This window comes from Uloborus diversus, chromosome 5 (assembly GCF_026930045.1).
Source record: "Uloborus diversus isolate 005 chromosome 5, Udiv.v.3.1, whole genome shotgun sequence".
Classification (NCBI taxonomy): domain Eukaryota; kingdom Metazoa; phylum Arthropoda; class Arachnida; order Araneae; family Uloboridae; genus Uloborus; species Uloborus diversus.
In genome coordinates this window covers 8,763,657-8,786,966 of record NC_072735.1, presented here as the reverse complement: position 1 = coordinate 8,786,966, position 23,310 = coordinate 8,763,657, and the positions used below count along the sequence as shown (strand labels likewise).

General features: G+C 35.0%; 1 protein-coding gene across 2 annotated transcripts in view; it reads left to right on the top strand.

The window, feature by feature from the left end:
* LOC129221977 (uncharacterized) overlaps window positions 1-23,310 on the top strand; it is a 266,809-nt gene that overhangs the window by 237,387 nt on the left and 6,112 nt on the right. For both annotated transcript variants that reach the window (XM_054856385.1, XM_054856386.1), the window contains exons 5-8: window positions 329-569; window positions 2,546-2,669; window positions 7,676-7,862; window positions 20,849-21,059. In XM_054856385.1, the coding sequence (XP_054712360.1) occupies window positions 329-569; window positions 2,546-2,669; window positions 7,676-7,862; window positions 20,849-21,059 (763 nt within the window). The remainder of the gene's footprint in view (window positions 1-328; window positions 570-2,545; window positions 2,670-7,675; window positions 7,863-20,848; window positions 21,060-23,310) is intronic.

The window sequence follows — 23,310 nt, the reverse complement described above, 5'->3', positions numbered from 1 at the left end:
GGAGAAAAACGCGTTTAAAGTTTTAAAGTTAAGTACACATTAGTTAGGTGCATGCAACAAAAATAGTTATATCTTTCTATTGAAGATAGAAACGTAGAAGATTCAAACGTCCTCTTAAGCAGAAAAAAACGGAGTAAGTTTTCACATGACAAAAAAATTGCAAAAATTGACGATTTTTGTGTTTCGGAAACCCCTTTAAAATATTTGTAATGGAACTACGTATACCTTTTGAAACTTCTTTATCAATTAATAACTATTCATTTCATCCGTGACTTCCTATAATACAATTAAAATCCTCTCTAAAACTAGTATTCGTTCTCCCTTTCAGGCTTATGGGAAAAAGCACTCAAAGCTCTAGAAGAAAATGAAGATATTCGTGGCAATGTGCGGCCTAGCACACATGTGTACTCGACAACATCGCTTCAGGAAGAAGTCACTTCGCCAGAGTCGCTTTTGAAAGCCATCAGTGACTTCAAGGAGGCCGTAGGCTCCACTGGGCAGCCCCTTTTCATGGACTTGAAACCACTCAAGGACCTGAGTGACAAGTTCGACGCTGTTGAAGAAAATACGTGAGTATATTCATTTCACTGCTATTATTTTTTTTTGATTTTTTTAATTTAAATTCTCGTATTTGCTATAAATAAATGATACTTCCTATAAATTTTCGTTACGAACATTATGGTAATACATCTCTTAATTTTGGTATAATTTTAATTGAATTTTAAAAATTCATGATTATAAAGAGTAGCAGAAAAAGCGCGACGCTGAGACGGGCGTCGCAGATTCTTGCGAGAGTCTGCAGACTATTTTTTAATTGGGAAAGAAAAAACCCCAATGAAATTTGAAAAAAAAAAAAAATAAATAAATAAATACAAATTTGAATTTTTGGCATCTTGAATTCAAATTATGTTTTTCGCAATCACGAGCGTGTGTATGCGCGTGTGTGTTTGTATAGGCGCATGTGTGTGTGTTTGTGTAGGCGCATGTGTGTGGGTGCGTGAGTGTATGTACGCATGCATGTGTGTGTGTGAGTGAGTGTTGTGTACGCGCGTGTGCGTGTAGGCGTTCATGTGTGTGTAGGCGTTCGTGTGTGTGTATGTAGGCATGTGTGTTTGTGTCTGTGTGCAGGCATGAGTGTGTGTATGTGTAGGAGTGTGTAGGTGTGTGCGTGTGTAGGTGTGTGTATTCGTGTGTGTGTGTGTAGGATATGGACGCAACCTGAACACTGTTTTCGCAAGAGGAGCAGCATCGAGAGGCGGCCGGTCGACGGTGATGCTGCAGAGGGTGCTGGCGGGAAAATAAAATCAGCGTAACATCAAAAACAGTCAAGTGAGAACAATAAGAAATCGTGATTGCTCAAAAAAAAAAAAAAAAAACACCTTTAAATTGCAGCTGATGAAGATTAGTACTTTGATTTCTGGGACAGAATCCACTGGCAGCATGTACCTGTACTAGCGTTTTATTTTTTAAGCCTTTCTTATTGCCGATTTAAATTTTATGGTTAGTTTAGTCTTGGTTTATCTTGCAAACTATTTTTTGACATTTTTCTGCGCCGCAGACTGCTGAAAAAGATTCTCCTGTCGGGATTGCATCTATATCTTACGACTTCATGTTTATGGTCGGGATTCAAGAAACTATATAATTTGAGGGGTAGTTTTTTGGCAGCAATTGGGAAGCATTAATAATGTTGTAAAATGGTTCAGTGGGTAAACTTGCCACATCGAATTCAAAAATCGACAAACGCTTATTGAAGGTTAGAAAAACATTTTAATTAAGAGCTGTTAGTTGAAACGTATATACAGTGCACTTAAGTAACATATATCAAAGATTGGGAGCATAAGTCCCATCAAAAGGGGTGACTTTCGTCACATCAAAATATCGAAAATTCTACTTTCATCGACCGTAATTCAGTGGCGACTGAACGCTTCCTATTCCTATTCCGAGTCACAACTGACTTCAACTGTATTTATGTCGAGGACTGCATACTAAGTGCCTTGCCTCCATTATTTTTTATACCGATAGATGGCAGCACCATCACCGGATCGTACAGTTAGTGAGAATTTAGAACTAGTCCAGGAGCTAATAGCTATCTGGTGCTAGCACCCCCAAAGGTATCGTTTCACTTGGAGGACATTGAGACCAAGAGCATATTTAACGTCGCCCAGTCCCCTTTAATGACGACGGTGGATCTTCGACCATCGAGGTTCGAACTCAGGACCCTCCGGCCCCGAATCCGACACTCTACCGATCGGGCTACCACGGCCCTGACTGAACGCTTGATTCGAGTTCATGCTAGGAATCGTTGAATGGCTGTTGCCACTCCAAATCAAATAATTTTCCTCAATATTATAACTCAGGTTCACTATTTTCACAAAAGCACAAAGGCTTTTGTCGGGTGTCTTTTCCTCCACAAGCTCATTTCTTCTGCATTGAAAAGGCGTCCGGTAGTACACGCGTCTGCAGTAACATGCAATGTTTTGCAATTAAACGTTGTTATTTCTTTTTTTTTTTTTTTTTTTTAATTCCACCAATGTTTCATTTCCAGCGAAGCTCTCGAACTTTTGGAAGAACTGGATCAGATGTACGATGACATAAAACTTACCAAAGTCAGCATGATGCGATGGATCACGGAAACCGGGAAAGATTTTTCGGATGAAGAAGAAGAAAAGGTGAATAACAATGAATTTGAGGGGAAATACAGGGTGTTTCAAAATGAATAGCGGGGTTTTAACGTGTTATAATATTTATTACACCAAACTTACAGCCACAAGTTATATATCAAATGAAAGAGAAACTCAAACAGTTTTTTGTTTGTTGTCATCAGTGCGCATGCTAACTGGTACTTCTTATCTGTAACTGGTACTTCTTATCTGGTTACTTTACAGCAATGGCTCTTCCCTCAACTGACACAAGATACTGACAATTTCTTTTCTTTTTGTTTAAGCTTCGGCTTAATCCTGTCCAATTGAATTCTTTCTTTCTGGGTTCGTACCTAAGCGAAAGCTCCTGACCTTTGCTTGCATTCCTATTGGTTCCTGATCGGTTTATAACTTTGTCATTGGTGTTTGGCTAATCCGCTGTTTTTATCTTTTAAGCTGCTTGCTTATCTGCTCTTGGCTTTTGTCGGATGTCTTTTCATCCATAAGCTCATTATTTTTGCATTGAAAAAGGCGTTCCCTGTAACGCCGAAACACGTGTCTGCTGTAATTTACAAATTTGTGCTTCTACTTACGTTGTTTGGTCTGACTTTACAGAAAACTTCATCTTTCAGCAAGATCTTGCGCCGCCTCACTGGCATAATGAGGTACGCGATTGGCTTAACATAACTGTACCCGACCGCTGGGTTGGCCGTAAAGGGCCTAATGACAGGGCTCTTTTCCCATGGCCTCCTCGGTCACCCGACCTAACGCCGTGTGATTTCGTATCTTTGGGGGTTTATTAAGGACCGTCTGTATGTGCCTCCACTGCCAGCCGACCTTCTCGAATTAAGGAACAGGATTGAAACAGTTGTTGCAGCAATTACTAATGAGACACTCATCAAAGTTTGGGAAGAACTCGCCTATCGTCTTGACGTGTGCCGAGTGACGAATGGTGCTCGTATTGAACACTTGTAGGCTATTATGTAAAGCTGTTTTGAGTTTCTCTTTCATTTGATATATCACTTGTGGCTGTAAGCAGGGGCAGCTTTTCATTTGGGGGGTCGAGTTTCTTAAATATGTAAACAGTGTGGTACCAAACACACATAAGCTAACAAGAAGTGTTCATAAAATCGGTTTAATATGAATAAAAATTAGTGTTTAGAAACAATTAAAATGTTGATTCACTTTCTAATAATTAATCACACAAAACATCTCGATAAAGTTTTTTTTATACCTTTTGGAAAAGTTTTAATGCATGATTTTTGGAATTCAGAAGAGCAGAGAATCGTGTTACTAATCTATCAGTGCCCAGTGTCGTGCTGTTTTGCCAGCACAGCTAAATAGAAAAGATGGTGAAAAAGCTCATGCTTTTTAAGATGTATGACTTCGTTTGAATTTTTTGCCCATTGTGCTTCGAAAATAATTCTCTTACCTCCTGGGACATAAAAAAAATCTTTCTCTACTAGCTGATCTGATTGGAATAGTTAAAAGATTATTGAAGTAACAAAGTTATGTATGAAAACACTTTTTATATCTTGCTCTTCAAAATCACCAACTTCAAAAATTATGAGGGGCTTTATTTTTCATCATTGAATAATCTAGTCTCTTTGGCCCTCTCAGCTTCAATGAGATGTCATCTGCTTCCAGCTCTGTTATTCACTATTCCAGACTGATGAGTTCATAGCAAGGACGAAACTGCAGTCTCTGGATGTGATAACCGGTCGTACGGCATATTGATTGTAATTTTTCTTGCCTCATGCTAAAAATTCTACTCATAATTGAAACATTTTAATTTTCGTTTTCAAAATCCAATCCAAATAATATAGAGCCAACCATACAGAAAAATAATTATCATCAAAGCTTGTGATAATTTCATTCGAAACTGAATCTATTACTTCATACAAAATATTAAAAAAAATCAATATTTGACTTCACATCATCAGGTAGATTTTTGTCACTTTTTTTTGTTTATTTTTCTTTTTCGCCTTTTTAAAATTTGCTCGAAGGAGGAATTTTTTTTTAAAAGTTTCACGTTTATTGAATTATACATCTATGTAAAATCTATTTTCAGTTTCAATAGTAGATTGAATTATGGTAGTATGGTGGACAGATCAATTGTAGATTGAACTGTGGCTTGAATAGTCCGAAAATTAAGAGTAGTGGATTGGATTGAAGATGTTTTGATAGAAAAGCATTTTTCAAAAACTTTCCTCAATACAAACAAATTGAATAAAAATTCAAAAGAAGTCATGCATGCAAAAGTGCATGAGCTTTCTCACTATTGAAAGAATCCTTTTGCAATAATTCTTCCAGTCGTCAAATCACTGCTTTGAAGTTTTAGAGCAATATTTTTTAAGTTTTAACTCTTGAAGAACATCTTGTGTCACTTCGAGATTGCATAATTATAGATCCCCATAAAAGGTATTTTTGATATATATTTTTTAATTCAATAATCACATGCATTTTTAAGAAGTTTCTCTGAAGCATATAATGCATTCAACAGTTGAAACGTGTTTTTAGCAGAAGAAAGCGATGAACACTCACTAAATAAATATACACTTAAAAAATGAGCGTAAAAGTGAATGTAAAATATCAAGGAGTTTTCTTGTGAAAACCATGCAGCCACATCACTTTGCACGAGCCTCTCATATTGGACATACCATCGTTACACTGGGCACACAAGTGTGAAACATTTAGCCTATATGAAGAAATGTCTTCTTTAGTTAAAATTACCCATGGTTCTCTATCAGTTTTCTATGTTCTGAAAGGACCGGAAAATTCTTAATGAATTTCTAAGTCATCATCCAAATAACGAAAAACATTTTTTCTAGTCTGGGAATGTGTCGAGTTTCATCAAATAGTTACTGAGAACCAGCGAGATTTGTTTTTAATCAACATTGATTTCCGAGTTACATAAATTGAATTCACCCATTTTCTATCATTCTGCTCAAAAAATTTGGGGGTGCGACCGCCCCCTCTTGATCCCCCTATTTGCCGCCCCTGGCTGTAAGTTTGGTGTAATAAATATTATAACATGTTAAAACCCCGCTATTCATTTTGAAACACCCTGTAGTATTGAGCTCTTTTGTATACCGGGTGATCAAATTGACAGTTGACATCTAAAAGTCAGGGGTGCCCATATCCCCTAAGAGCAAAAGTGCACCCTCGAAATACCACATACCCCCCAAAAGAGAGCCCCCCAAAAGAAAGAAATACCCATCAAAACACCCTTCTAAAATTTTAATGGCGTTGTCAGCGTCATGACTCCAATTTCCTCGCCCTTCGGTGGGCTCTCCTGTAGAAATGCAACACAGCGGACGGAATTATGTGCATAGAGGTATAAAGCGTTCTTCAAACAACTCGAGATTTTGTTGTTTGAAATAACAGTTGTGAAAACCCCCAGTGCCAAGTCTATTGTGATAGTCAGATCTCCTTAGGGATAGTAACCAGAAATTCCTCTGAACTAACTGAAATAATTATAAGCAGAACGAAGAGCTGTTTTTTCACGACATCACATTTGGATACTTTATATTTTTTGCTAAGTAAGCTTTAGATTCCAATTCCGTTTTCTTTTAGACTAACATCTTGTAACGTATTTGAAGCATTTATTTCACCTTGAGCCTAAGTTAATGATATTTTTTTTTTGGGCCCATCCTCGAGCAGTTTACGATATTTTCGTTAAAACAAAAATTTGTTTTAATTTTTTTCCAAGCTCATTCTGATTTTCTGAGTTTTTTTGAAAACGAACCAAAACTAAAATTGTGACGAGGGACTTCGTTGTAAAATTCAAAAGTATTTGCTTTACTAGGTTACTATTTCCTTTTTCATCAAAAAACTCACATCCTGTAATTTCTGAATTTTAACATTAAGCAAGTGTTGAACAATAAGAACCAAAAACCTACTTCTTTTAGCAGTTCAAATGTTCTTTATAAATGAAAAACTCGTACAGCTGGAGTAAATGTTCTGAGAAAATACAATGCAAACCCAATTGTTTTAGAGATCACGACGTAACAGCTTTTTTGAAGCACTTGAAAAATTGCTTACAACTTCTCTTCAAATTGTATCTGGTACTGAGCTACCATATCAGAACTTGAACCACAACCAAGTTTTAAATAACCTGACTCAACCAAACATGTTCCACAAATAGATCATACGTATACATGTAGAGTATTTCATAACTTTTAAATATTAAAAATTTATACATCCTCTTCTAAATTGGACCAAGAAATTTCAAATAAACATTTAAGTTCACACTTTTGAAAGAATAACTCTTACCAGCAGACCCATCATTTGGGGGGGGGGGGGGGTTAAGGTGGGTCAATTGCCACCCCCCCAGGCTGAGAAAAATTAATGTTTTTACATACAAGTAGGTGCGGTTTTATGTTTTTTGATATTTGTATTGAGTGTACACCCTTTTCACCTCCCCCTCAAAAGAAATTCCAAATGAAGGGCCTGCTTAGCAGTCATAAAACTCAAAATCCTCGAGATTATCCAGATCAGCACCTAAAGTTCTGGACTGTCCGTGGTAACCCCGGACGAATTTTAACCGTACTTAAGTATCATTTATTTAACTCCCATATTTGAAAATGTGCGGATCTGCATTCATATTATCTTGTCCTTTTACTTCTGTGCAAATGTAAAACCGCTTCTTCTAAACTTTCCCGGCAGGATCTATAATTTTTACTAGTGCATCAATTTTTACAAATTATGTTCTGATCCAATCAAGGAATTCCACGAGATCTACCAACAACCATTAGCAATTTTCGTTTATGTGTATGATCTTATTATGTTTCAACTTCTTAAAGTTGCAATTTTTACAAAAAAAAAAAAAGAAATCAATCTTTGTAATTACTAGACTGGTCATATTCGGGGGAATCAAAGAAAATCCCTTAATCAATTGGTCAAATTTGGAAAAATCAAAGAAAATTCCCTAATCAACTGGTCAAATTTGGGAGAATCAAAGAAAAGTCCCTAATCAATTGGTCAATTCGGCAAAATTAAAGAAAAGTCCCTAATAAATTGTCCATGCCTTTCAGATCAACTCTTTATTAAGCAAAATCAACAACTGCCTCCGAGCGTTCATCAAAGTCGGTCAAGAAGCCAGTTTGTTCAAGAAAATGGACCGTTCCATCATTGAAGCTGCTCATGATAAGTACGCAGATGGACTCGTGGACGGAATTGCCACTTACAACTTGGCTTACAGAAGACTCAAGGAAGATCTGGGTATGGTATTGATAGTTACAAATATTTTTACTTCCTTTTACAACGAGCTGATGTGTGCATCACACGACTTCCTTTTACTCCAATTTAATGTTATTTCCTCATTATTGGAAATTTTAATGTGCTTCAATTATTTACTCTCTAAATTTCACCAACAGTGGCCATATTGGAAAAAAAAAAAAAAAAAAAAAAATCGCACATTTTGTCGCCAAGTTGGCGACAAAACTTGGCGGCCAAAAGACTGGCGATGTATCGCCAAGTGTCCAAAAAACTATAACACCACTTGAGTTTACATCGAAATTCATAATGATTTCCACCCAAAAAGGGGCAAAAGACCCCGTTAGGAACATCCGAATGCAACCAAAATTGAAGGTGCACAACTAGACCCCCACTAGGAATCTACGTACCAAATTTCAAATTTCTAGGGCATTTCGTTTTTGAGTTATGCGAGATACATACACACATACACACATACACTCATACGCACATACATACTTACATTCAGACGTCACGAGAAAATTCGTTGTAATTAACTCGGGGGTCGTCAAAAGGGATATTTCGGGTGTCTGTATAGATTCCTAGACATATATCCACGTGTGGTCGGATCGAAAAAAAACTCAACATTCATTCGGGGGTGAGAAAAATGGATATGAAGGCCGATTTTTGACTGAAAAATTTTTCGCGAATACAATACATCCTTTTTTGTAAAAGGAAGTAAAAAGGAAGTATTGTATTCGCGAAAAAAAAAAAATCACTCAAAAATCGACCATGATTTCTATTTTACTCACCCTCGAATGAATGTTGAGTTTTTTTTTCTACTTGACCACACGTGGATAAGTGCCTAAGAACGTATAGACACGCGAAATATCCATTTTCACGATTCCCGAGTTAATTACGAGTTTTCTCGTAACGTCTCTATGTGCGTATATGCGTATTTATGTTGCATAACTCAAGAACGATATGTTTTAGAAAGTTGAAATTTGGTACGTAGACTCTTAGTGGGGTCTAGTTGTGCACCTCCCTTTTTGGTTGCATTCGGTGGTTTCTAAAGGGGTCTTTTGCCCCTTTTTGGGGGGAAATCATTGTTAATTTCGATGTAAACTCAAGTGGTGTTATAATTTGACGGACGCTTGGCAATATATCGCCAGTATTTTGGTCGCCAAGTTTTGTCGCCACTTGGGGAAAAATTTGACGATTTTTTTATTTTTAAATTTTAAATCTGGTTTCAATTTGGCCACTGTTGGTGATATTTAGGGAGTAAACTATTGAATCACATTAAAAATGCCAATAATGGGGAATTGACATTAAATTGGAGTAAAAGGAAGTCATGTGCTGCACACATCAGCTCGTTTTAAATTTTGGTTTAATAATCTACTTAGATACTTAAACTTTGGGTACCAGTACCAGTATCTGACAAGAGTTCGAGAATTTCATTTTTTTTTTCCTCCAATGCAGAAGGTGTTGGTTATTTTTTTGCATTTTTTTTTAACACCATGAGTGTTTTTTTTTTTTTTCAAAATGTCGTATAAAATTTCATGATTGAACATTAGTTTTTTTTTTCGTCTTTGAATAAATCGCTTAGCGGTCACAATAATAGTACATCCCTGAAATGCGAAGAGACGTAATAATTATTGAATTAAAACTGAAATCTAATGCTCTTACTTGCCACAACACTGGCACAAAACAGAACAAGGCAAGCAAATATCATTACCGTAAGACAGAGCCAAACTCGTTAACAATTATTTATCGAGATATAACACCACTAATCATATCCACCTCTATAGTTTGCTCACGAGTGAGGAGGAAATAGAACTTTCTCCGATCTCTTGTACTTGTGATAACTGCTTAACGACAGACCACTACACTTTCGGGTCCACAGATTTAACGATAGCGATGTCAAACATTCTAACTGTGATTCACCTAGCCCTAGTCCGATACCTAGGCTCTTCGTGACTTCAATATTTGATATAGCCCCTAGTATAGATGCTGAAAAGAGGGGGCGGAGGTCCCCTGTTTTTAAGCTATATCATCAATTCTAGTGTGATAATTTTTTTACATATTTGGACATTTTCAGCCATAAACCACCGCAGAAGGCTAGTTCGGCTTGCGCTAGTGAGTGCTAGTATTCGAACTTTTCAGAAATAAATAGGTATAATAAGCTCCAAAAGCATTTTTGGGTATCGACCTGCGTTTCTCAAACTTTTTCCACTCGAGGAACGGAAAAAGATTTTGAAAAAATTTCCCATACCGGCGAGTTTTTCTTTTTTTTTTCTGTCGACTCGGGAAATGGCTGTTACAAATTTATAAGTATTATGCTACTAATCTAGTGTTTTTTTAAAGTAATAATAAATGAATAATTAAATAAATAAAACTTTTCTCGGCGATAAAGAACTCGATTTTTTTGAAAATCTGTAGACATAAGCATTAAAAATAAGTTATTGTAATAATTCTACAAAAGTAAATAAATATTCGCGAGAAAGAAAGGAAACAAGCTGATGTGTGCATCACATAACTTCCTTTTACTCCAATTTAATGTCATTTCCCCATCATTGGCAATTTTAATGTGATTCAATTATTTACTCTCTAAATATCAGCAACAGTGGGCAAATTAAAATCAAATTTAAAATTTAAAAAAATCGCCAAATTTGTCGCCAAGTTGGCGACAAAACTTGGCGGCCTAAAGACTGGCGATATATTGCCGAGTGTCCGACAAATTATAACACCACTTGAGTTTACTTCGAAATTAACAATGATTTCCCCCCAAAAAGGGGCAAAAGACCCCCTTAGAAACATCAGAACGCAACCAAAATTAAAGGTGCGCAACTAGGTTCCACTAGGAATCATACGTATCAAATTTCAACTTTCTAGGGCATACCGTTTTTGAGTTATGTGAGATACATACACACATACACACATACGCACATACATACGTACATACGGACGTCACGAGAAAATTCGTTGTAATTAACTCGGGGGTCGTCAAAATGGATATTTCGAGTATATGTAGGTTCCTAGGCATATATCCACTTGTGGTCGGGTCGGAAAAAAAACTCAACATTCATTCGGGGGTGAGAAAAATGGAAGTTAAGGCCGATTTTTGAGTGAAATTTTTTTCGCTAATACAATACTTCCTTTTTTGTAAAAGGAAGTAAAAACAGAGAATTACGAAAATTAATGTAAATAACATTGTATAAGATATTGCTGCATTTTAAAATTATTTTATTTATATTTACTTATTTTATTTTATTTATTTATTTATTTTTGAGTGAAGATTTTTTTCGTTAACGTGGATGAGCAAAAATTTCTGAGGATCGGTCAATTTTTTTTTTGCGAACCGGCAGCGGTCCGCCGGGCTACCGGTTAAGAATCGCTGGTATGTACTATTCAAATTTATATTAGCTTTTACATTAGGTCTCTGTTGAGCCATTGCGCGAACTGACTGCGTAGTACTAAAATGTTAATTTGGTTCCAGAAGCTTAATGCTTTTCGAGGCTTTTAGTTCACATGACCGAAAACTATAAACTCTGCTATGTGGCTGTATATTCTGGACAATGCTGCTCTTCTGACTATATGACAATATTTCCCCACCAAACAAAGAGTTGGGCACAATTGTCAACTGTTGTTTGGTGACAGTGTAGAACTGATGTAACAGACATATCTATTGTAATAAGTTAGTATGCTCCCCAATCCTTTGGGAGTTATTAGATATTTATTTCTGAGAGCGGCAAATCCTGATAACATTTTTAAATAAAAACTAAAAATTTTAATTATAAATAAGTAAGTGGTACTATCAATCGAATATAATAGGTTTCAGATCATTTCTATCTTTACCAAACGTATAAGATAAAATATGAATAAGTTTAGTCTACCAGGGAAAAAATCATCGAAAACAATATTGAAAAAAAAGAAAAAAAAAAAAAAAAAAAGAAAATAAAAAAAAACAGAAAGAAAAATTAATTTGAATTTTGACCTCTTGAATTCAAATTATGTTTTCCGCAATCACGAGTGTGTGTGTGTTTAAGTGTGTCTGGGGGGTATGTGTGTTTGTGTGTAGGGGTGTATGTGTGTGTAGGCATGTGTGTTTGTGTCTGTGTGCGGGCATGAGTGTGTGGGTAGTTGTGTAGGTGTGTGTGTATGTGTAGGTGTCTGTATGTATGCGTGTTTGTGTATGTGTATAGGCAGTGGTTGGAAGTAGCGCGCTACAAGTAGCGACGCTACTGTAGCAGCTACATTTTTGAGTAGTTTGTAGTGTAGCGCACTACTTTTTTAAAATAATAGTGTAGTGAGTAGTTAACTACAAAAAAATAGTAGTTTGTAGCGATTTCTGGAAACTACTTTTAAATAAAATGAAAACAAAAAAAAAAAAAAAAAAAAAGGTTCAAACGAAATTGATTGGCTCAAATTTTACACAAGTACATCAGCGGATGCAATGAGAAATAACTCATAAAAATACGAGCTGACCTCAGACATTTCATTTTGACGCCACACGTTCTATCTGTTTGACGCCATTAGTTTTTTTGCCGTTGTAATTTTTATATTTCACCAATATTCATATTACAAAAAGCACCTTTTTTTCGCGAAAATAAAGATATCTGTGATTTCGGGAGTTGAAAATTTGGTGAATTTTATATAAACTGACCAAAGATTAAAAAACAAAAATATTTTAGCGAGGCTTAAATTTTTGTCAGTATTCACCAACAAAAAGAAGCTACTTAAAATGTTATAGAAAAGGATGAAATTGAACTGTTCTGGAGGACTTACAATAAATACGAGCATTACAGTGTGTGAGAGTATGATAACGGACATTTTCTTAATGTCTTCTGATGAGCTAATTTATCAATCTTTTTTGTTCAATTCCCTTACGGTGTGTGTGTGTGTATCACACACACACACACACACACAAAAATCGAACATCGATACACACAAAAAAATCGAAAGTTGATTTTTCAAGTCGCACATTCTCTTATATTTTATCCTTTTACATCCAAAAAAAAAAAAAAAAAACATATAATTTGAACAACGGCAGCAAGTGCCGATTATGTCTGAAAGTGTGAATCAGCACTTGTGTAATGCTAGGCCAAATTGAAATAAAATGTTATTTTAGAAACTCAAAATTTCAGTTGATAAAACGTTGCTCCTATACCCCACATATGCACCACAAAAACATTTATTCAAATTAAAAACCATTTAGATATCCCACACGTGCCTAACATTTATAATTTTCTTCAAAAAATTAAGTTTTTGATACATATTTTCAGAAATGTAAGATTTTACGAAATGAACAAGCTGAAAAATAAACAGTAAAGTGGAAAAGGAGTTAATTAGCGTTAAATAGAAATTTTTGTTTTCCTGCAATTTTTAAGTCTCCCATATAGTACTCAAAGATCTGGGTTTTTTTTCAGGTTGAGTTAAATTTTTCATTTAAAATATATATTTTTGTAATTATTCGTTTGTACTTGTTGATCTGCAAATGTGTTCGCCAGTAATTTTTGAACTTGATATTCTATTTAATTTTATATGTAATTTTTTAAAAGATAACTGGAAAAAAATCAATTTTTTAAATAAAATTATTAATTTTAGGTCAAGTGTGGCATATCTAAATGTTTTTTAATTTGATAAATGTTCTTGTGGTACATGTGGGATGTTGAGTACAGGGGCAACGTTTTATCAACAGAAATTTTGAGCTTCTAAAAAAAGTTTTTTTTTTTTTTTTCGATTTGGCTTAGCATGCAAGTAGTTTTACACTTTCAGGTGCAAGTCGGCACGTGTTGCCGTTGTGCAAATTACATGAAACTTTTTCTCACGACTGTTTTGACACAAGAGGAAAAATACAAGAGTGTATGCAACTTGAAAAATTGACTTACAATTTTTGAGGGACAACCTATTTTGTATGCTTTTTATTTACTTATTTCTTGGAAAGTAGCGAAGTAGCGACTACATATCAAAAGTAGTTTGTAGTTGCTACATTTTGAAAAAAGTAGTTGTAGTTGTAGTTAACTACATTTGTAACAAAGTAGTTGTAGTTGTAGTTCGCTACAAAAAAAATGTAGTTTTTCCAACCACTGTGTATAGGTGTATGTATGTGTATTTATGTGTTTGTGTGTGTGGACGTACGTGCAAGTATGTATGCTTGTAAGTGTAGAATATTGACGCAACCTGGAGACGGTTTTTGCTAGAGGTGCAGCATCGTGAGGAGCTGGTCGACGGGTGATGCTGCGGAGGGTGCTGGCGGGAAAATAAAATGATAGGACCTCAAAACAGTCAAATGAAAGCAATAAACATTCTGATTGCTCAAAAAAAAAAAAAAAAAAACCTCTTAGTAATGTAACAATAACAGTAATAACAGAAGCACCCCCTTCAATCCATTGGCATGTTAAAGTATAATAGCCAATTTAGCTTTAGCCAATTAATAAAATATTTCTCTGTAAAACATTTCTCTGCTGATTTTTTCTTCTAAAAGTTAGAATATTTTATTACATACAGAACATTAACTTTAGTGCCATAATTTGAATTTTTAAATTTTGCATGAGCATACAAGGCTAAAAATTTTTATTCAATTTCTTGGTAGTTTAAGTTTTATAATTTTCTATCAAACAAGCATTACATTTACATTTTTACAATTTCATGTTTACATTGGTTTACCTTAATGTTTTCTGTTTTTATCACTCTAAAATAGTTAAACTTAGCTTTTATTGGAAAGAAAAAAATTAACAGATTATTAGTTATTGGAAGCAGTTATGGGATAAAATTTTGACATCTGATTAATGCATTAAGGAAATCAATTATGTGTCATGAAAGAAACATTACTTAAAGTGTAACAATTTTTTATTCATTAAATTTGCATGCGTAAAAAAAGGTGAATATTTTTGAGCAATCATGATTGCTTATTGTTCTCACTTGACTGTTTTGAATTCCTTTTATTTTATTCCCCCCCCCGCCTCCCTCTGCAGCACCACCGTCAGGCGGCCGCCTCACGATTCTGCTCCTCTAGCGAAAACCGTCTCCAGGTTGCGTCACTTACTTGTTTACACTTACACTTACGCCTACACACACACATACGCTTACACATACACCTACAGACACACACTTACACACACAAACACATACACACACGCATACATACAGACACCCACACACACAAACACACATACACACACACGTGCTACACACACATACATACCCCCACACACAAACATCCCCCCCACAAACACAAACACACAGGCCTACGTACACACACACACACTCATGATTGCGAAAAACATAATTTGAATTCAAGATGTCAAAGTTCAAATTATTTCTTTTTCTTTTATTTCTTGCCTGATTTTGTTCAATAATTAACTATTAAAGAAGCATCTCATTTGCATTTTCTCTTTACGATTATATTTTTAGTTTTATTTACTTATACTTTATTTTTTTTTCTGATTTTAATCCTATTAAATAATTAAACTTGGCTTCATTATAAAAACAATGAATGAACAATGTACTAATAAAATACATTCAAGTAACTATGCGTCTAATTTTCGACCATTTCGGTTGCTATACAGATGCAAGATCATAATACATTTTTGGGGTCCGTTTGTCCTTTGTCTATCGCAGAACTATGTAAACCAATTATCATGTTCATTTTTGAATTTTCTCCGGAGTCCTATTATCGTGGGGGCCCCTCGCGATTGCGACATGGTAAATTCGCAACAGACTTAGTAACTAATCTGAAAACAAGCTTTAGACTATAATCTTTTCGGCTATTAGACTTATTATCATTTAGGAAATTTAATTTTTTGCTTAATTTAAATATTTTTCTTTGTTCATTTCTAAACAAAAATAACTCTTGTAAAAAACATTCGATTTTATGAAAGCCAGTTTAAATGTTCTGGCGTTTTTTGAAAATATTGATTATACTTAAGATAGTTGTATATTAAGAGGAATTTAATTCATAACAAAATAATAAGAAGTAAAACTCTCTCCTACAAATACTAAAAATGTTTTATGAAAGTCAGTTTAAATATGCAAATTTTTAATTTTCAGAAATAAAATCATTATTTATTTGTTCTTCTATTTATTGCCATACTGTCTGACCACGGATTGTATGGAAATACAAACGTTTTACAGCCGGAAATGGACGAATCTATTATTTTTTACCGATGTCAGCTTTTGCAGAAGCAGAGTCTCATTCAAATGAGCGGAATACGCGCATCAAATTTTTGCTCTTTCCCCTTATTCACATAAGATTTGTCTTGTCTGGACGTTTGAAAATTCCATGCAATCCGTGGTTGGACAGTAAGAATGATTCAAATTGCCGCCAAACAGTAAAATAAATCGCAGCTCCATTAATTGTTAATGTTCTTTAACTTTGCAACTAATAAGTTTGGAAATTTCAGTTATGAAATATTACTGCATTGAAATAGATGTAACTGTCAGACAGAAACTACATTTAAATTTTCAAACTATTGTAGTACCATATATATATATATATATATATATATATATATATATATATATATATATATATATACATATAGTCTAACTGACATTAAAATATGTACGCTAAATGCATGTACAATGAATGCATCGTTGTTATACCATACCTTAATCCAAGCAATCCTTTAAACTAAAAAAAAAAAGACAGGTTTAAATTTTGCTTTTTTCAACACTTGAGTACAAACTCATAAATGTTTACATTCATTGTTTTATAACTGTTTAAAAGAAGTAAGATATCAATAGTTTCGGAAAATAATAACATACCAAGAGAAATTTCCATTATTCAGACTGAAGACAGTAAATCCATTCACATAGTGTAAATTCAAATTTTTATTTTTTGGGCATACCAGAAATAAGTATTAATTCTTTGATTTAATTAGCATTATTAGAGATATTTTAAATGTTTATCATAATTTCTTTGAAAAATATTTTTGTCCTTTTGTTAAATTCTTTTATAATCACTCAAAGAATTTTTACAGGCCTTATTTAATTGTCACGTATACCTGTGTAATAATAGGAATTAATTTTTTTCCTCCTTTTTGAGGACTTGGCTTTGAGTTCATTTTATGCTCATCCATTTTCGACTAAGGGTTTTCAAAGAAAATTTTTGTCCTAATTAATAAATATGTTTTAAGGTTTGTATAGAAGGCATTCCTTGAATTTGCAAGAGTCTCCCGAATGCCCAGAATAATAACACTCAAGATTCTTTGGTTGACGTTCGTCCACCAGGACACCTCCTATCAATCCTTTCACTTCAATCGTAAATGGAAGGTCGTTCACATCGACCTCAGAATTCAGGTTGATGGTAATCCTTCTTTCGTTAGTGTACACATGGAACCATCCACGGAAATTGCTTCGGATCCACTCAGTTTTCACAATGGTACCATATTTGCTTAAAATATCAGTTATATGGGACGTATCCACTTCCAGAGGAATCCAACGAACTGTTACGTTGACACATTTGGACGGTATCCTGGTGATAGTGCAAGGATGGCCTTTCACCACGATGCCTTTCTGCATCTTCGGGTTCTTCAGGAACCTGACGAAATTCTCCAAATTCCCACTGGTCTTGAAACTTAATATGAAAGCATGGTTTAAGGAGGTCGAACCCAGGTTGTAAACATCATTCCTTCGAACCACGTGGTGCAGGCCGTTGGTGACGTCACTTAATTTATATGGACATCCAGCGGGATCACACCTCAGCACAACGGTAGCGGACCAATCAACGTCTCCCGGAAAATTAAGACAGTTCAAATCATCGAGTTCGCTGTCCTTCGAGCTCCCAACTTTGTCGTTCGTCTGATTTGGCGTCGGGTTTTTGCTCATTTTACTAAATATAAAAGACACCAGTAGTTTATTTCCTTTCTCAACAACTGCACAGAATGCGGAATGGCTCGAAATCAGGCCAGCGAATGTTATCGCAGCAAACGATACTCACGGCCAGCACTCGGAAACACGTACACGTGATAATGTTTTATCTTATCCTCACTTTAGTTCCTGCAAAAGCTAAACAAGATACTGCGAAACTTGTTTTCGATTGTGTCTATAGTTTTATCTCTTAAATGGGAATCGGGAAAAGGGCGTTATGTCTTATCAATGCAGCTTACTGCCTGAAATATGAACGATATGACAACGTTAACCCTTGAATAAAGAAGTTATTACGTAAAACACATGTAACTTTACGGAGTAATTCTCTGTCGATGCAGACAATGTGTTAAAAAGATTCGCTTTATCCCCTTCAGTCGGAATTATGAAAGATTGGACCAAAAATGTTGATATTTGGTACAGTGTACTGTGGTAAAGGGTATCTTATAGACAAAATTTTGAGTTTGTAGGAGAAAAATTAAGAGTTATGGCACGTCCAATATTCCGGACTTATATTTTTGAAATAAATATTTCATAACAAAAACAATAAAATACCGAACAAACTTCATTATAAAATGTTCTACAAACAATTATAAAACATAATGTAAGCGTTTGAAACGATTAATTAATGATTATATATTTTTTAAAAAATCAGGGAAAAAACCTATGTTTTCAGATGAAAATCCATGGTCGGATAAATGAGCCACTCTCTATCTCTCAATCCTTATATGTCAGTGTTGTCAATCCCCAAAACGAAAAATTATTCCACTGATTATAATAAGTAGAATGTAAAGAGTCAACTACAAAAAAAAAAAAAAAAAAAAAAAACTAATGAAATCCATCATTAAATGATTAGCAGCTGTTTAAAGTGTATGTCCGGTATACCGGACACCAAATCTGAAGGGGTTAATAATAGCTCTCACGGTTTTCAAATTAGCAAGTTTTTTTGAAGTAATAAACATATTTTCAATGCATCTTACACACAACGGTGCTACGAGAAATAACGGTAAAGAGAAAATAGTAATAAGCGGACTAATACAGCAAGCCGTGATTGGAATCACAAAGCATGAATTAACATATGACGTAGCCATGAACAATCATCCCATCATCCCAGCGCAGTCAGTGCTCAGTCACTGAATTACTCGTAGGGACAGGGCTTAATTTCTAGCAAAAGACGCGTGAGAGCCCTGCCCTATGTTGTCGTGGAAGGGCAATATTTGCAGAAATTAATTTTGAGATATTTGAAGAAACGTATTTTGAATTAAATACTAACAAATCGATAAAAAATTGTACATTAATGTTAATTACTAAGTTTAATGTCACAGTAAAGTTTCCCCGCATTTTATCTTAACCAATTTTTTGAATCATGATAATAAAATGCTCTTTAATTTGGTGAATGCATTTTTCAGGTAATGGGGTCGCTTCCAAAATTTTCAAGTATTTTTTTCTGAAAGAGCACTCTTAAAAACATAGGATCTGATCATTTTTTGAAATAATTTGTTTAAGTTTAATATTTTTAAAAAAATACTTAAATCGGCGAGCTTTCATTGTTTATTCTTCTGTCCGATGACATCACAAATAATGAAATACCATTCTGTGTTGCCATTCACAGAGCAAAATATTTAATTCGCATCTTTACTCACGTGTAATGGCAACGATACAGCAAGCGTTGAGCGCAATTTTAATTCGCTCCTTGATTATCATAAAGTGGAAACGCGGAAGAAAGATGCGCCAAAATGCATCATTTGTGACGTCATTAAGACCACGCCTTGTTTGAAAAATTGGACATTTAAAAAAATTAATTAAAAAATAACTGTTGGGAAAATGAAAGTATTATCTGGGTCCATGTTATTTTTTTTTTGCTTATTCTATCAATTTCAGTGACAAAAAGTACTACTTTTGACTGAAGGAAACAACCCCATTGCCATAGTAATAAGGCGAAGTAGAAACTGTCTTTGAAGCTACTTTTTCTACTAATTAATTTTTATGCATTTGTTTTCCCCTCCAGCAGCATATCCCTCTTATTTCTAGTTCCCGGGCTTGTTATTACGTAATAAGATGTTTGGAATACAATGTGTGCTTGATTTAGGGTTGCCAACTCCTAAAAATGTTTCCGCCTAAACTCAACTCATAAAACCCCTAAATGCAACTGGATAAATTTGTATGACGACAGAAAGTCACGGGATCCTTTGACTGTGGCGTCATACATGGGATTAAAAGGTCACGTGACCATTGCTGTTTTTCGCTGCTTAGTGAGTAAAGGTTCAAAAAATGTATGTAAGTAAAAACAAATGAATGAAACAATCGAAAAATAACATTTCCAAAGGTAAAAGAAAAACATTTTCACCAAATAATACGCAAAAACAGGGAAGTTTTCGATTTTTCAATTTTATTTTTACATGATAGAGTAACATGTATGAACATCATAGGTGAAAAAATTTTTGCGATACGATAAGTAGTTCTTTTTAAATTAATTTTTAAAGTTCAAGCGCTTGTGACGTCAAATGGCATAGGAAGTGACGTCATGCGCTCTTCCGATAGGGGAGAAGCTGAAGGTCACGCATTCGACTTCGAAGACGAAACGTAAAAGGCTTATCTCCTCGCATTTAACTCCTCGTGTTTCTGGAACATTAAACCTCTCATCCCTCTCGGAAATATTCGAATATCATCATTGATGTTACATGAGGAAGATTATTTATATTGTGCTTTAACGAATCCGGTCTCCATAGTGTGTTCAAAAGGATTATTGAATTTCTAAAAAATATAAATATCAGCGCGCTCAAAATGTCCCTAGTGAAAACAAGGGATCTTCGGCGGAAGGCTGCCATTCGCGCCCTGTGACGTAGGCTCGTGACGTTTCAGAAGAGCGCACTTTTGCGCGTGGATTTTTAAAAATTCATTACAAATCAACCACGGTGTTTCAAAAAATCCGGCGATGGTGAATTTTTTAGTTTTGACGTTCAATTAACAATATCCAATAGCCAAAATATGAACATTTAATAGGTTGCAACTTCCCTAGTTAAACCCCTAAATTTGCCCCCCAAAATTTTTTTCCCCTAAAAAAATCCCATTCTAAACTTTTTCCCCTAACTTTAGAGGGAAAACCTGAAAGTTGGTAACCCTGGTCTTGATTTTTTGTTGCATAGATTCCGTGTGCCAGAAATCTTTCCTTCACAAAATCAAGGGATTACTGAGGGTGTACGATTACGAAATGATCAAGAAAGGTCAAGTTGATGGAGGAATAGAGGAGTGCCGGAAGCTGTGCATCGCTGAGAGCAGATGTCGTTCTATTGGCTACGCCGACCATTTGTCCGAATTGGACCTCGCTACTGGAAGATACTTCAAGAGAGAAAAACAGTAAGATTTTTTTCTAGTCTTGTATTTGAAGTATGGTAACCTCCAGATTATCCGCTGAATTTAATGGCACGGTAACGTCGGATAAGCGAATTCGCGGATAAGCAGCAAAATAGGTTACCCCCCCCCCCTCTAATTTGAATTCTGACCCTTTGAATTCAAATTATGTTTTTCGCAATCACGAGTTGCGACAAGACGCTACTTATTGGAGTTATTGTTTCTAGAAACAGCTCTCCCCCAAGCATATCCGTCCTCCTGGATGGTTACGTATGTATAGTTGAGTGTGTGTAGGCTTACGTGTGTGTCTGTGTAAAGGCGCGCGCGACTGTGAGTGTGTATGTGTATGAGCATGCGTGTGTAGGATATGGACGCCACCGCCCAGTAGAAGTGGATTCCGGGGGACAGTGCTCGGGACCAGAGGAGCCGCGCCGGTGGGTGGTGGTGATGCAGAGGCCCCTGGTCCAAGCTGAAAAAGGAACCAAACGCCAAGGATGGTCAAGTGAGAACAATAAGCAATCGTGATTGCTCAAAAAAAAAAAAAAAAAAAAAAAAAAAAAAAAAACCTAGTATGTGTCATACCTTAAAACAATCAATTGTTGTTGTTGTTTCTTATCCTCTGATTGTCTGACAAAGTCAGACAAGATACAGCAAATCAATGACGCTTAAAAATAAAATCGATAACAAGAACGGGGGAGGATATAAGTCTTCTATCTTCTTTGGTAAGACCCAAGCAGTTCAGAATGTGTTCGGTTGAGGCCTGCTGAACCGAGGCCTTCGAGATAGGAAGGCCATCCAACTAGCAAATGACGTCATCGTTCGTCGATCCACAATGATATTGGGAAATGAGCACTTCGATTAGTATTTTGGTTTAATTAAACTATTTGGTTTATTTATTATTGTCTTCTATTATTTTAATAGCGTTAAAAGTTCTACTTTTTCATTTGAAAACATAAAAAGGAACCGATAATCATACACTAAAAAATACACTGAGCTTAATTCATAGTATTTTACATAAAAACATTTATAAGTCTTACAAAGTATTCAAATAACTAAACACGATTTTATTTTACAATCATGTTAAAACGAAGTGATAAATAAACACAGTTTTATTTTTCATTTGAATTTTTTTTTAAACTAATCGCATTTTAACTACTTGTATATTGTATTGAAACATTAACTCTTAAGAAGTATTCAAATAAATAAATGAACTTTCATTTTACAATTACATCAAAACAAAAAATAATTTAATCATTGTATTTGAATAAGAATTAAATGAAATTTTAAAAAATAAATAAACATTTTTACTTAAGTAAATGGGAAACATGACTGCAATATGTTTCAAAGACATAACATCAAATTAAAGTACATAATACCAGATTATTAATGTTAACTTAGCTGAGCAAATTTATGCTTTTAAAAAGACATGAATGCTTGGGTGCCACCCCCCAAAGTAAACACTGCCCTACCCCCTTCAATTATGAAAACTTCAAGAAAAATACCCCAAAAACATCTCCCCCATCTCCCTTAAAATTTCAAGGGCACAGTTATTTAACTATAGCCGTTGAAAAGCTACTATTACTGTGAGACTATGATTCCGACCCCTCCCCCCCCCCCTTTGGTGGGCACTCTCGAAAAATTACACAGGAATTCAACTTGAAAAACGTCAATTAAAGAAGGAATTATGCAACATCATGAATACTGTATGTTGTACATCAAAAAAATGTATTCAATATCTAAGCAGCCTTTTTTTTATATTTTTTTTTGAATTTGGAATTTGGCTACTTTTCCATTTTCAGCTTTTTCTGCTGCTAATGATTCTTGTGGGGGGGGGGCTTCAATAGTTCATCATTTTAGGCTTTGAAAAATTATTTTAAAAAGCATTAATTGATGACAAAGTAACCTTTTACCTTTTTCAAAAAACTTTTCATAGAATGACCATTTTAGCAACTTTCTTCAATACATAAAACCTCATATATGTTAAATTTAGATCAACATTTTGCTGAGTATGCTCTTTTAGGAATTCAGTGTGACAGTTTTGTGACAGGGGGAAGGGAGGGGATAACAAGAAGTGTGACATCACGCGTTATTTATAACAATATGCTCATGTTGAACAGCGTTACATGTAACAAGGAGGGGGGGGGACATTTGTTCAAAATTTCGCAACATACTTTATGGACAGCCCCTTAATTCAATTTATGTTACAGTTTCAGAGTTCCTGAAAGCTTATTAACAGAAAACCCAAGGAGTTCAAAAA